The following is a 16,568-nucleotide window of genomic DNA, read 5'->3' on the forward strand; positions in this document are numbered from 1 at the left end:
ATGATACTAATACAGTTTTTATTTCTTCTCAACTAAAGCCATTATGAGTAACTTTGTAACACGTATCAATAGAATCAAATGGCTTTCTAAAAAAATTTTCCATCTGAATTAATATGTGGTGGGGTCCTTAGACCCTAGTGAGGGTCCCATATCTGGTCTATCACCATATGCTTTTTTCCCACTATTAGCCCAAATTACTTAGAATCAAAGCCACAGTAAAGTGGGGAGCATCTGTATCTTGGCCTCTATTTTCAGTCTTCTTTCTTATCATTCTATGCTTTCAAGCAAGTGGTTCCCAAACTCTTTGGTCTCAGAACTCCTTTATGCTCTTAAAAATTATTGAGCACTCCAAAGAGCTTTGGTTAATGTGAGTTATGTCTATCAATATTTACCATACTTGGAAATTAGAGAAATTTAAAAAATATTTATCAACTTATTTAAATGTATCACCAGTAAACCCATTACATGCTGAAGTAAATAACATTTTGGTGAAAAATAACTATTTGTAAAATTTAAAAACATTAGTGAGAAGAGTGGCATGTTTTACATTTTTTCAAATATCTTTTGTATGTGCTTTATAGAAAATAACTGGATTTTCATTGGAAAGCGTGTATCTGGCTCTGCATTCAATCTTTGCATTATGTCATTTTGCTTAAAATATATAAAGAAAATACAGCTCCACATAGACATGTAGTTGGAAAAAGGAATATTTTGGTAGCCTTTTAAATAAATTTGGATATTCTTCTTTAGTACTTCACCAAAACTCAACTAATGATAATTTACTAACAGTTAGTTGAAGTTTGGAATCTGAGAAAATATTAATGACGTTTCTTATTCTCTTACAATAATATCCATTGCTGTATCTTGCAAATGGAATAGATCTTTAACCATGCATAAATTTATAACGTCATATTTTGGTTATCTGTAAAATATTGGTTCACTGATATATACTTTCCAAGTGATGACACATTTCATCATACATTATCAAAACATTTATTAATATTAACATGATGTCATCAGAATAGTTTTTAAGAATTGGAAATCTGTCACACTCACAACAATGGATACAAGTTTTTCAAAATTCTAATATTCACTCAAAAGCTCAAATTTTATCATTGGCCACAAATTATGTCAGTTATTTTTCTTGTAATGACAACACCATTTTATTAATTTTCAAGAAAATGTCTACTAGGTATCCAAGTCTGAGTAACCATAGTTTTTTTGTCTGTCATTCTTTCAGGTAAAAATGCTATTCCATAAAAAATGTGGCTAGTTCATGTCACAACTCAAACAATGAAACGAGTAATTTTTCTCAGGGCTCCCATTATATTTTCATATGCTGCAGCAAGGCTTTATATGTATCTCCCATTTCATCACATAGAATATTGTAAAAATTGTGTTCAAGGAAAGAGACAATAAATTGTTTTTACTTGTTCATCAAAGACACAGTAGACACACTGTGTCTACCAGTTAAGAAGGCAATGACTAATTAGTACAGTTTCATGCTACTGCTTTAATTTGTGTTAAGGTACCAGCAGTTTTATCCAACATTGCTTTTATTTTATTGTGTCCAATGAAAATATGGACACAATAAAAATAAAAATTGTGTATTTGAAAAAGTATTTTTATGAAAATGATTTTGACTCACAGACTTATTGAAAGGGTCTTGGGAATCCCCAGGGATCTGTAGACAACATATCCAAATAAAGACTCCTCTTAGAGTGACAGAGTTCTTTTCACTGAGATATTTTAGAGTGATTTTATTTTGTCTTTCTTCTTGGACAGTGACATTTTAAATAGCACGTTTTGTGTTTATTCTGTAGTAATTAAAATTATAGACAATTGGCTTCCAAATTTCATTTCAAGTTATTTGCTGCAACCCATCTCAAAACCAAAGTGAAATGAGCCAAAACGTTTTCAAGTCTTAAGAGCATTTAATTTTTCAGTGACTTTATGATGATTGGTTTTTGTTTTTTTCTCAGAAAACCTACTGGCTTGGGAAAGCTGCAAGCATTAAGAAGAAAGAAGAGAGTGAAATTAGTGATATATCTCCAAATCGCTATTTCGAAGAAGAACCTGTTGATTTGGTGCCTGGTATCCAGATCCAGCATTTGTACAAGGTACTGTTTTACAGCTCTGTTTTTCCTGATGCAACTGAAAGTTAATTTACAATGCATAGTAATTTTTGTCACTAGCAATAACCCTCCCCTCATAAGATGTTAATGAAAGGTTGTAAACAGCATGTTTATTATTTGACAAGATAAAAATGAAATGTATGAAAATAAAATGGAAGCTCATGTGTTTCCTCCCTCCTTTATTCAGGATAGCCAATTTTGTATAGATGATAATAGTGTCTTCTACAATACTCTCATTATACTAACATCTAGTTGGAACTGTGATGATTTGATAGGTGAATACTAATTTCTGTTCAAAGTTGTAGTTTTTCTTGTTCTACCAGTTATGTATTAAGCTGTTTGACTTCATTCTTCCCTGTCTAAGTGTTTGGCAAGGAGGTGTTCTTGGATATATCAGTTTATTTGGATCAACTGCAGGCATGTATCATTCAGGTAGCCCCTATGTTTGCTGGCATTCTCTTGCCCCTCAAGGAGATACTTCTGCTTAACTTGAACCTCTAACCTTATGATTTGTGGAAACTCAAATCTCTCTTCACAGTTTCTGCTAATTATTTGTGTGTGTGTGTGTGTTGGGAAGTGGGGAGCATTATTTATGTTCTTGTGGTTTTCTCTGCCTGCAGCATATTACATTCTGATTCTGTTTTGATCACATCAATCCAGATGTAAACCTCAACCTTTTCACTGTTTTTTTCAAGAAATTCATTCACATCAACAATTATCTGAGTATTTTAACCTTTAATAGTTTGGCACTTGATGGGGTTATTTCAAGGAACACATGAGCTGTGGCCATTTCCCCAACTTTACCCAACCATGTCTCTTCTAATCTCTCTGTTTTTGCGTGTTCTCCAAGATTGTCCCTGAGAGCTTCCTCTAATGTATAGAGCAGTTCACTGCTTCCTAGATCTTTTCCCCATACTTGCATACCCAGATTCATGTGTGCTTAGCAGAACCAAAGACCTTCCATGTACCATTTATTTATCTATTCAAGAAGTTTAACGACTAGTTTCTTAGCATCTATTATGTTCCAGAAACTGATTAGTATTGGGAATATAGTTGTGTACTAGGCATATAAAATCTCTGTTTTCAAGAATATGTAAGTAAATGTTAGGGATACTTCTCCTTGCAAGTAGGCTGGAGAAGGTCTTGGAAGCCCAACACTCAAACAGCAAAAGGTAGGAGAAGCCAGATAAATTATATTTATCAGACAGCTGTAGAAGCAATGAAGATGGGATTATTTTCCATTCCCAAGGATAAGCGACCCTTCTAAACTGAACTTAGAAATGGGGGACATTTTCTTCATTTTAACAATTTGCTGATTCTAACCATGGACTGAGGATCAGGCCTCCATACAAGACTCTACTGCAGAAAGAGAGACACTTGAGTCTTTTGGTTGTCATAGCTGGCTGGCATGAAATTTTGGAAGCTTGAGGGCATCCAAACATGTGGCCAGTTTCCCCTATGGGATATTTACTGATTTATAAAGCTACATGTGGGATGCTTGAAAATCAGACCAAGGATTCTAAAAGGCAGTATGAAATTTGTGAATCTGTGAAGCTCAGAAGACAAAGTTATACTAGAGGGAGAGCACACAATTGCCTCTGCCCTTGATATCTGCCATATTTGGAGTTGTAATGAGCAGTAAGCTGAAGAGCTATGTCCCAATCTCTGAAGGACAGGAAAGAATCTCCTTTAGTCTTTCTGAACTGAAGATATATAAACCTATAAGATACTCCACTATAGAATTAAGAGGACCATGCTTGAGGAACGAGAATGAACTGTGATGGATCGAGTCTTTCTCAACTTGCAACCTCTTTTTCACCCTGCTGAATCCCAGATTATATGGAAATGATGATCTGTGCCCCTTTTCTGTTTAATCGTGGAAAGGGGTTACTTTTTGGTGGAAATCTTTAATCCATTTTAAGCTTATTTTTATGTATGGTGTGAGATAAGAGTCCAATTTCATTCTTTGTAAGGGAATATCCAGTTATCACTATACTGGTAATTTATTGAAGAGACAGTTCATCCTCCATTGTGCGTTCTTGGCATCCCTGTTAAAAACTAGTTGACCGTATATACATGGGTTTATTTCTCAGCTCTCTTTTCTGTTCTGTTGGTCTGTATGTCTATTTTTATGCCAATACCACATTGTTTTGATTACTATATCTTTGTAGTATAATTTGAAATCAGGAAGTGTTATGCCTCCAACTCTGTCCTTCTTTCTTAAGATTGCTTTGGCTGCTCAGGGTCCCATATGAATTGTAGAATTGACCTGTGAAGCCATCTGGATCTGGGATTTTCATTCTTGGGAAGTTTTTGATTACTGATTCATTCTCCTTATTTTTCATTGTTCAGGCTTTCTATTCTTGATTCAGTCTTGGTAGTTTGTATGTTTCCAGGAATTTAACCATTTCTTCTAGATTATGTAATTTGTTCTCATATTGTTCAAAATAGTCCCTTATGATCTTTTTGTGTTTCTTTTTGGTGAGAAAGATTGGCCCTGAGCTAACATCTATGCCAGTCTTCCTCTGCTTTGTATTTTGGATGCTGCCACAGTATGGCTTGATGAGTGATGTGTAGGTCTGCACCTGGAGTCTGAACCTGTGAACCCCAGGCTGCCGAAGCAGAGCACACAAACTCAACCACTGTGCTACCAGGCCAGCTCCCCATTATGATCTTTTTTATTTCTGAGGCATCTGTTGTAATGTCTCCTCTTTCATTACTGTTTTATTTATTTGATTATTCTCTTTTTTCTTAGTCTAGCTGAGCATTTTCCAATTATATTTATTTTTTACCGAAAACCCTCCGTATTTCAGTCTTGTTGATTTTTCTCCTGTTATTTCCAATTCTCTATTGATTTATTTCTGCTCTGATCTTCCTCTCTTATGCTAACTTTGGGTTTAGAGTGTTCTTTCTCTGACTCCTTGAAATGTAAAGTTAGGCTGTTTATTTGAGATCGTTCTTCTTTTTTAATGTAGCCATTTACTGCTAGGAACTTTCCTTCTAGAGCTGCTTTTGCTGTATACCATAAGTTTTGGTAAGCTGTGTTTTCATTTTCATTTGTCTTGAGGTATTTTTTTTAATTCCCTTTTGATTTCCACTTTGATCTTGTGGTTGTTCAAGAGTGTGTAGTCTAATTGCCAAGTATTTGTAAATTTTCCCATTTTCTTGCTGTTATTGATTTCTAATTTCATTCTGTTGTGGTGGGAAAAGGCATTTGAATGATTTCAAACTTCTTAAATTTTTTAAGACCTGTATTACAACCTAGCATGTGATCTGTCCTGGAGAATGTTTCATGTGCACTTGAGAAGAATGTGTATTCTTCTGCTGTAGGGTGAAAGTTTCTGTATGTATCTGTTTGGTCCATTTGGTATATAGTGTTGTTCAAGACTGCTGATTCCTCTCCTGTCTGCTCCCCCAACCCCTAGAGGTGGTAGGTGAAATCTGTGACCTGATACTTCTGCAAATGCTTTGTCAAAGGATCAGTTCATCAAACACCATGAAAAACTACAGTAACACTTCAGAGCAGAAGAGAAATGACAAGTTTCCAGAAACCAATCCTCAAGTCACAGAAATTTACAATCTAAATGACAGAGAATTCAAAATAGAATAAAGAAACTCAAAGAGTTACAAGAAGACTCAGAAAGACAGTTCAATGAGCTTAGGAATAAAATTAATGAGAAGAAGGGTTACTTCACCAAAGAGATTGAAACTCTTTTAGAAAACCAAACAGAAATTCTGGAGATGAAGAACACAATTGATGAGATAAAAAATAATCTAGATGGGGCTGGCCCCGTGGCCGAGTGGTTAAGTTTGCGCGCTCCGCTGTAGGCAGCCCAGTGTTTCGTTGGTTCGAATCCTGGGCGCGGACATGGCACTGCTCATCAGACCACGCTGAGGCAGCATCCCACATGCCACAACTAGAAGGACCCACAACAAAGAATATACAACTATGTACCGGGGGGCTTTGGGGAGAAAAAGGGAAAAAATAAAATCTTTAAAAAAAAAATAAAAAAATAATCTAGAATCCTTAAAAATAGAGCTGATGTTATGGAGGACAGAATTAGTGATTTAGAGGATAAAAAATATATAAATGCTTCAGGTGGAGGAGGAGAGAGAACTATGATTTTAAAAAATGAAGAAATTCTTAGAGAAATATCTGACTCAATTAGGAAATGCAACAAAAGGATTGTAGGTATTCCAGATGCAGAAGAGAGGAAGGAGCTGAGAGCTGTTCAAAGAAATAATAGCTGAGAACTTCCCAAGCCTGAGGAAGAAACTGAACTCACAAGTACATGAAGCCAGTAGAGCTCCTATTTACATCAGCGCAAAAAACTTTCTCCATGGCATATATTAGTAAAACTGGCAAAAGTCAATGACAAAGAAAAAATATTAAGGGCAGCAAGGCAGAAGAAAATAACCTACAAAGGAACCCTATCAGGCTTTTACTGGTCTTCTCAGCAGAAACCTTATAGGCTAGGAGAGAATGGAATAATATATTCAAAAAACTGAAAGACGAATCTCTCAGCCAAGAATATTCTATCCAGTGAAATGATCCTTCGGATACAATTGAGAAATCAAAGCTTTCCCAGATAAACAAAAGCAGAGGGAGTTCATCACCACTAGACCTCCCTTACAAGAAATGGTGAAAGACGCCCTCAAGCCTGGAGCAAAAAGGCAAAGATCAACAAAGCTTTGAGCAAGGAGATAAAGGGTCAGACAAAATCAGAAAATTGCAGCTCTCTGTAAGAACAGGTTAGCAAACAATTGTAAAAGGTAAAGGGAATGAAAGCATCAAAAATAACTGTAAACATTTCAATTTATTCACAAACTCACAACATAAAACAGAATAATTTGTGACAACAATAACTCAGAAGGGGAAGAGGAAGTGGGGGGAACTTGCTTAGGCTAATGGAGATAAGAGGCTATCAGAAAATAGACTATCTTATCTATGAGATCTTTTATACAAACTCATAGTAACCATTAAACAAAAAATCAGAGCAGAGCCACAATTCATAACTAAAGAGAAAACTCAGAAAACTATCACAGAAAACCACCAAACCAAAATGGCAGTCAGAAATAGAAGGGAAGAGAAACAATCAACAGAGCAACTGGAAAACAAGAAATAAAGTGGCAGTATTAAGCCCTCATATATCAATGATCACTCTAAATGTAAATAGAGTGAATTCCCCAATCAATATACATGGAATAGCTGGATGGATTAAAAGCAAGACCTAATAATATGCTGCCTCCAGGAAACACTTCTCAGCTCTAAAGACAAACATAGGCTCAGAGTGAAGGGGTGGAAGATGATACTCCAAGCTAATGTCAAACAAAAGAAAGCATGTGCTGCCATACTTATATGAGACAAAGCAGACTTCAAGATAAAAAAGGCAATGGGAGACAAAGAGGGTCAGTATATAATCATAAAAGGGATACTCCACCAGGAGGACATAACACTAATGAATATATGTGCACCTAACACAGAGCACCAAAGTATACAAAGCAACTATGAACAGACCTAGAGGGAGAAATTAACAGCAATGCCATAATAGTAGGGAGCCTCAACACCCCACTGACATCAATGGATAGATCATCCGGACAAAATTCAACAGGAAATAGTGGATTTAAATGAACACTAGATCAGATGGACTTAATAGATGTTTATAAACGTTCCATCTCATAACAGCCGAATACACGTTCTTCTCAAGTGCACATGGAACGTTCTTCTCAAGTGCACATGGAACATTATCAAAGATAGACCATATGTTGGGAGACAAGACAAGCCTCAGTAAATTTAAGAAGATTAAAATCATATCAAACATCTTTTCTGACCACAACACTGAAACAAGAAATCAGCTACAAGAAAAAAGCTGGGAAAGTGAAAAATATGTAGAGACTAAACACCATGCTACTGAACAACCATTGTATCAATGAAAAAATAAAAATAGAAATAAAAAAACACCTGGAGACAAATGAAAATGAAAATACAACATACCAACTCTTACGGGATGCAGCAAAAGAAGTCATAAGAGGGAAATTCATAGCAATACAGGCCCACCTCAGCAAACAAGAAAAATCTCAAATAAGTAATCTTAAACTATACCTAAAAGAATTAGAAAGAGAAGAACAAACAGAGCCCAAAATCAGCAGAAGGAGGCAAGTAGTAAAAATTAGAGCAGAAATAAGTGAAATAGAGACTAGAAAAACACTAGAAAGGATCAATGAAATTAAGAGCTGGTTCTTTGAGAAGACAAACAAAATAGACAAACCCTTAGACTCACTAAGAAAAAAAGAAAGACTCAAATAAATAAAATTAGAAATGAAAGAAGGGAAATTACAATGGACACCACAGAAATACAAAGGATTATAAGAGAATACTATGAAAAACTATAGGCTAACAAGTTGGATAACCTAGAAGAAATGAATAAATTCCTAGACTCATACAAGCTCCCGAAACTGAATCAACAAGAAATAGAGGATCTGAATAGACCAATCACAAGTAAAGAGTTTGAAACAGTAATCAAAAACCTCCCAAAAAACAAAAGTCCAGCACCAGATGGCTTCCCTGGAGAATTCTACCAAACATTCGAAGAAGATTTAATATCTGTCCTTCTCAAACTATTCCAAAAAATTGAAGAATATGGAATGCTTCCTAACTCATTCTATGAGGCCCACATCACCCTGATCCCTAAGCCAGACAAGGGCAACACAAAGGAAAATTACAGGCCAATATTGCTGATGAACATAGATGCAAAAATCCTCAACAAAATATTGGCAAATAGAATACAGGAATACATTAAAAGGATCATACACCATGATCAAGTGGGATTTATACCAAGGACACAGGGATGGTTCAACATCTGCAAATCAATCAATGTAGGACACCACGTTAACAAAATGAGAAATAAGAATCATGTGACCATGTCAATAGATACAGAGAAAGCATTTGACAAGATCTAACATCCATTTATGATAAAAACTCTCAATAAAATGGATATAGAGGGAAAGAACCTCAACATGATAAAAGCCATATGTGACAAACCCACAGTCAACAGTATACTTAACGGTGAAAAACTGAAAGCCATCCCTCTGAGAACAGGACAAGAGAAGGGTGCCCACGCTTGCCACTCATTTTCAGTGTACTACTGGAGGTTTTGGCTGGAACGATTAGGCCAGAAAAAGAAATAAAAGGGATCCAAGTTGGAAGGAAGAAGTGAAACTCTCACTCTTTGCAGATGACACGATTCTATGTATAAAAAAGTCTGAAGAATCCACCAGAAAACTACTAGAAATGATCAACAACTACAGCAAAGTACAGGGTACAAAATCAACTTACAAAAATCAGTTGCATTTCTATACACTAATAATGAACTAGCAGAAAGAGAAGTCAAGAATACAATCCCAGGGGCTGGCCCAGTGGCACAGCGGTTAAGTTTGCACATTCCACTTTAGTGGCCCCGGGTCTACCAGTTCGGATCCTGGGTGCAGACATGCCATGCTCATCAAGCCATGCTGTTGCAGGTGTCCCACATATAAAGTAGAGGAAGATGGGCACTCATGTTAGCTCAGGGCCAGTCTTTCTCAGTAAAAAGAGGAGGATTGGCAGCTGATGCTAGCTCAGGGCTGATCATCCTCAAAAAAAAAAAAAAAAAAAGAATACAATCCCATTTACAGTTGCAACAAAAAGAATAAAATATCTAGGAATAAATTTAACCAAGGAGGTGAAGGACTTATGCACTGAAAACTATAGGAAACTACTGAGCAAAATTGATAAAGATGTAAAGAAATGGAAAGATAATCCATGCTCATGGATTGGAAGAATAAACATAGTTAAAATGTCCATATTGCCTAAAGCAATCTACAGATTCAGTGCCATCTCAATCAGAATCCCAATGACATTCTTCATGGAAACAGAGCAAAGAATCCTAAAATTCATATGGAAAAACAAAAGACTCCTAACAGTCAAAGCAATCCTGAGAAAAAAGAACAAAGCTGAAGGCATCACAATCTCTGAGTTCAAAATATACTACAAAGCTATAATAATCAAAACAGCATGGTATTGGCACAAAAACAGACACACAGATCAATGGAACAGAATTGAAAGCCCAGAAATAAAACCACACATCTATGGACAGCTAATCTTTGAAAAAGGAACTAAGAACATACAATGGAGAAAAGAAAGTCTCTTCAGTAAATGGTGTTGGGGGGCCAGCCCCATGGCTGAGTGGTTAAGTTTGCATGCTCCATTTCAGAAGCCCAGGGTTTCACTGGTTTGGATCCTGGGTGCAGACATGGCACTGCTCGTCAGGCCATGCTGAGGCAGCATCCCACATAGCATAACCAGAGGGACTCATGACTAGAATATACAACTATGTACTGGGGGGCTTGGAGGAGAAGAAGAAGAAGGAAAAAAGGGAAGATTGGCAACCATTGTTAGCTCAAGTGCCAATCTTTAAAATAAAAATAAAAATAAATGTTGTTGGGAAAACTGGACAGCTATATGCAAAATAGTGAAACTAGACTACTATTTTATATCATGCACAAAAATCAACTCAAAATGGATTAAAGACTTGAATGTGAGACCTGAAACCATAAAACTCCTAGAAGAAAATATAGGCAGTACATTCTTGGACATCAGTCTTAGCAGCATCTTGTCAAATTCCATGTCTATTCATGCAAAGGTAAAAAAATAAAAAATAAACAAATGGGACTACATCAGACTGAAAAGATTTTACAAGGTGAAGGAAACCAAAAACAAAACAAAAACACACAACCCAGCAACTGAGAGAAAATATTTGCAAATCATATATCTGACAAGGGGTTAATTTCCAAAATATATAAAGAACTCATACAATGCAACAACAGAAAAACAAACAACCAAGTCAAAAAAATGGGCAGCAGATGTGAACAGACATTTCTCCAAAGAAGATATACAGATAGCCAATAAGCACATGAAAAGATGTTCACCATCACTAAGTATTAGAGAAATGCAAGTCAAATCTACAGTGAGATATCACCTTACACCTGTCAGAATGGCTATAATTAACATGACTAAAAGTAGCAAATGTTGGAGAGGATGTGGAGAAAAAGGTACTCTCATACACTGCTGGTGGGAATGCAAATGGGTGCAGCCACTATGGAAAACAGTATGGAGATTTCTTTAAAAATTAAGAATAAGAGCATCATGGCAGGGTGAGCCTTCCCAGTAATCTCTCTCATCCACCATACAATGAAAAAAGCATTCATACTCCAACAGAGGACATCCAAACACAACGCAAAAGACATCTGAGAGACCCACAGAGCCATATGACAGAAGGAGGAGAGTCTGGAGCCCCCCTCAGGGGAGGTGGAACAGGGTAAGAGAAAACATCGTTCCCTCCCCAAAAGACTGGGATCCAGGACTGTGGGTGGCCTCCGAGAGGGAGGGAACGAGGGAGGGGATCTTCATTTGTGGGAACATCATGGATCCCCAAGGGCCCTCACAGCCTAGGGGCAAGCCCCTACCAAAGTGAAAGCTAATGTGTGGGTGACCTCATCAAGCCAACACCCCAGGAGAGCAGATAGTGAGGGGAGACAGAGAAAACCCCAAGAGCATGCAGAAGAAAGCACTTCTCCCCTGCAACTCACCCAGCACCAGCCCCAGTGCCTGGGATCTTGGCAAAATCCATGGGGCTCAGAATATACAGCTCTTGACCCTCACCCAGTGGCGATAGGCAGTAACTGTGACCAAATTATACCACAATGTGCAAAAACAGAGCCATGCCCTATAGCAGTATCAAAAATTATATTACATCTCCGGACCAGAGAGAAAATGACAAGGACCCAGAAATCAGACCTGAGGACACAGAAATATGTAATCTAAATGACAGAGAACTCAAAATAGCTATCATCAAAAAACTCAATGAGTTAAAAGAGAATGTAGAGAAACAATTCAATGAATTCAGGAGCTAATTCACAAAAGAGATTGAAACTATAAAGAAGAATCAATCAGAAATATTGGAGGTGAAAGACACAGTGGAAGAAGTAAAATATAGATTCCATGAACACCTGAGTGGACATGTTAGAGGAACAAATCAGCATAATCAAGGATAGACATGTTGAAATGCTCCAGATAGAGGAGAAGAGAGAACTAAGGCTAAAAAGAAATGAAGAAAGTCTTTGAGAAATATCCGACTCAATTAGGAAATGCAACATAAGAATTATAGGTATTCAAGAAGGAGAAGAGAAGGAGACGGAAGGAGACAGCTTGTTCAAAGAAATAATAGAGAACTTCCCAAACCTATGGAAGAAGATGGATAGCCATGTGGAAGAAGCTATCAGATCTCCTAAATACATCAGTGTAAAAAGACCTACTGCAAGGCATATAGTAGTGAAACTGGAAAAAGTGAATGACAAAGAAAAGATACTGGGGCTGGCCCAGTGGTGCAGGGGTTAAGTCCGCACATTCTGCTTCGGTGGCCCAGGGTTCACCAGTTTGGATCCCAGGTGCAGACATGGCACTGCTCAGCAAGCCATGCTGTGGCACGTGTCCCACATATAAAGTCGAGGAAGATGGGCATGGATGTTAGCTCAGGGCCAGTCTTCCTCAGCAAAAAGAGGAGGATTGGCAGCAGATGTTAGCTCAGGGCTAATCTTCCTCAAAAAAAAAAAAGGTAAAAATACTAAGGGCAGCAAGGCAGAAAAAAATAATCTACAAAGGAGCCCCTATGAGGCTTTCAGTGCATTTCTCTGCAGAAACCTTACAGGCTAGGAGAGACTGGAATGACATATTCAAATCTTTGAAGGACAGAAATTTGAGCCAAGAATACTCCATCCAGCAAAAATATCCTTCAGATATGATGGAGAAATAAAAACTTTCCCAGATAAACAAAAAGTAAGGAAGTTTGTAGCCACAAGATGCCCCCCCCCCAAAGAAATCCTCTAAAAGGCCCTCATAACTGAAAAAACAGGGAGGAAGGGATTATAAAGCACAGAGTAATGAGATAAATGGATAAAAAAATCAGAAAATTGTAGCTATACATCAGAACAGGTTAGCAAATACTCAAGAGTAGCATTAAGGATAAAGGGAAGGAAAACAAAAACAAAGATATTCTTGTTATTTTAATCACAAACTGCCAATACAAGATGGAGTGATATGTGAGAAAAACAGCTTAGAAGGGGAAGAGGAAAGAGGAATCAGTTTAGTCTAAGGAAATAACAGGCCATCAGAAATTGGACTATCTTACCTACGAGATTTTGAATACAAACCTTATGGTTACCACTAAACAAAAAGCAGAACAGAGACACAAATAATAAATAAGGAGAAAACAAAGAAACACCACAACTCAATTGGTAGACCAAAATACACAGGACAAGAAGCAAAGGAAATGCAGGAGAACTGGAAAATGAATGATGGAATGGCAGCATTAAGCCCTCATATATCGATAATCACCCTTAACATAAATAGATTGAATTCTCCAATAAAAAGACAGAGTGGCATGGTGGATTAAAGAAGACCCAACAATATGCTGCCTCCAGGAAACACATCTCAACTCCAGTGAAAAACACAGGCTCAGAGTGAAGAGATAGAAGATGTACTCCAAACTAATGGCAAACAGAAGAAAGCAGTTGTTACAATACTTATATCAGACAAAGTAGACTTCAAGATAAGACGGGTAAAGAGAGACAAAGAGGGGCAGTAAATAATGATTAAAGAGACCTTCCACCAAGAAGACAACACTTATTAATATCTATGCACCCAACACAGGAGCACCAGAGTACATAAAGCAACTATTAACAAACCTAAAATAAGATATTAATAATAACACAATAATAGCAGGGGACTTCAACATTCCACTCACAACAATGGCTAGATCATCCAGACAGAAAATCAATAAGGAAACAGTGAAATTAAATGAAAAGCTAGACCTGTTGGATTTAATAGACATATGTAGAACACTCCATCCAAAAACAGGAGAATAAACAGAAAAAGAAGAACAAAGCCCAAAGTCAGCAGAAGGAGAGAAATAAAAAAATCAGAGCAGAAATAAATACAGAATATTGAGAACATTCTTCTCAAGTGTGCACAGAACTTTCTCAAGGATAGACCATATGTTGGGCAACAAAGCAAACCTCAATAAATTTAAGAAGATTGAAAGAATAACAAGAATTTTTTCTGATCACAATGCTATGAAGCTAGAAATTAATTACAAGAAAAAAGCTGAGAAAGGGACAAAGATGTGGAGACCAAACAAAATGCTATTGAACAACCAGTGGGTCATTGAAGAAATTAAAGGAGAAATCAAAAAATATCTGGAGAAAAATGAAAATGGAAACATACCATATCAACTCATAGGGGATACAACAAAAGCCATATTAAGAGGGAAATTCATTGCAATACAGGCTCACCTTAACAAACAAGAAAAATCCCAAATAAGCAATCTCAAACTACACCTAACTGAATTAGAAAAAGAACAAACAAATCCCAAAGTCAGCAGAAGGAGAGAAATAATAAAAATCAGAGCAGAAATAAATGCTATTGAAACAAAAAAAAAGCAGTAGAAAGGATCAATGAAACAAGGAGCTGGTTCTTTGAGAAGATAAATAAAATCTACAAACCCCCAGCAGACTTACAAAGGAAAAAAGAGAGAAAGCTCAGATAAGTAAAATTACAAATGAAAGAGGAGAAATAAAAACATACCAGAGAAATACAAAGGATTATAACAGAATGCTACAAAAAGCTATCTGCCAACAAAATGGACAATCTAGAGAAAACGGATAAATTCTTAGACTCTTACAACCTCCCAAAGCTGAATCAAGAAGAAATAGATAATCTGAATAGACCAATCACAAGTAAGAGATTGAAACAGTAATCAAAAGCATCCCGAAAAATAAAAGCCCAGGACCACATGGCTTCCCTGGAGAATTCTACCAAACTTTCAGAGAGGATTTAATACCCATTGTTCTCAAGCTATTCCAAAAAATTATGGAAGATGGAATGCTTCCTAACACATTCTACAAGGCCAACGTAACTCTTATACCAAATGCTGACAAGAACAGCACAAAAAGGGAGAATTACAGGCCAATATCACTGATCAATATAGATGCAAAAATCCTCAACAAAATATTGGCAATCCGAATACAGCCATCCATCAAAAAGATCATACATCACGATCAAGTGGGATTTATACCAGGGATACAGGGATGGTTCAACATCCACAAATCAACCAATATGACACACCATATTAACAAAATGAGGAATAAAAACCACGTGATCATTTCAATAGATGCAGAGAAGGCATTTGACAAGATGCGACAGCCATTTATGATAAAAACTCTTAACAGAATTGGGATAGAAGGAAATTACCTCAACATAATGAAGGTCGTATATGACAAACCCACAGCCAACATCATACTCAATGGGGAAAAACTGAACGCCATCCCTCTGAGAACAGGAACAAGACAAGGATGCCCTCTATCACCACTCTTATTTAACATAGTACTGGAGGTTTTGGCCAGAGCAATTAGGCAAGAGAAAGGAATAAAAGGAATCCAAATAGGGAGAGAAGTGAAACTCTCTCTGTTTGCAGATGACATGATCTTATTTATAGAAAACCCTAAGGAATCCATCGGAAAACTATTAGAAGTAATTAACAACTACAGTAAAGTTGCAGAGTACAAAATCAACTTACAAAAATCAGTTGCATTTCTATATTCTAATAACTAACTTACAGAGAGAGAATTCAAGAATAGAATTCCATTTACAATCACAACAAAAAGAATAAAGTATCTAGGAATAAATTTAACCAAGGAGGTGAAGGACTTATACAATGAAAACTATAAAACATTATTGAAAGAAATAGATGATGACGTAAAGAGATGGAAGGAGATTCCATGCACATGGATTGGCAGAATAAATGTAGTTAAAACGTCCATACTACCCAAAGCAGTCTACAGATTCAATGCAATCCCAATCAGAATCCAATGACATTCTTCACAGAAATAGAACAAAGAATCCTATTTACAAAGAATCTGCCTGTCTATGGCTTCTGAAGAGAAGTCTAGTGTAATTTTATTCTTATTCCTCTATAGGTAATGTTCTCCCCTGCCCCCCAGCTTTTATTGAGATTTTTTTATTTTTCAAGACTTTCGTTATTTGTTTTTCACCAGTTTAAATGTGATATGCCTAGGTCTAGTTTTTTTGTGTTTATCCTGCTTAGTGTCCTGTGAGCTTGCTAGATCTATAGTTTGGTGTCTGTTATTAGCTTTGAAAATTTTCAGTCCTTATTGCTTCAAATATTTCTTCTGTGCCTTTCTCTCTTTCTTCTCCTTCTGGTATGCCCATAACCTGTGTGCTATGCCTTTTATAATTGTCCCAAAGTTCTTGGATAGTCTGTTCTGGTTATTTTAATTCTTTTTTCTTTTTATTTCAGTTTCAGATATTTCTATTGGTAT

At 36.6% G+C, this 16,568-nt stretch overlaps 1 protein-coding gene across 5 annotated transcripts in view; it reads left to right on the plus strand.

The window, feature by feature from the left end:
• The window catches only part of ABCA14 (ATP binding cassette subfamily A member 14), a 205,015-nt gene that overhangs the window by 84,272 nt on the left and 104,175 nt on the right, over positions 1-16,568 (plus strand). For all 5 annotated transcript variants that reach the window (XM_023616173.2, XM_070232208.1, XM_070232210.1 and 2 more), the window contains one exon: positions 1,983-2,120. In XM_023616173.2, the coding sequence (XP_023471941.2) occupies positions 1,983-2,120 (138 nt within the window). The remainder of the gene's footprint in view (positions 1-1,982; positions 2,121-16,568) is intronic.

Source organism: Equus caballus, chromosome 13 (assembly GCF_041296265.1).
Source record: "Equus caballus isolate H_3958 breed thoroughbred chromosome 13, TB-T2T, whole genome shotgun sequence".
Classification (NCBI taxonomy): Eukaryota; Metazoa; Chordata; class Mammalia; order Perissodactyla; family Equidae; genus Equus; species Equus caballus.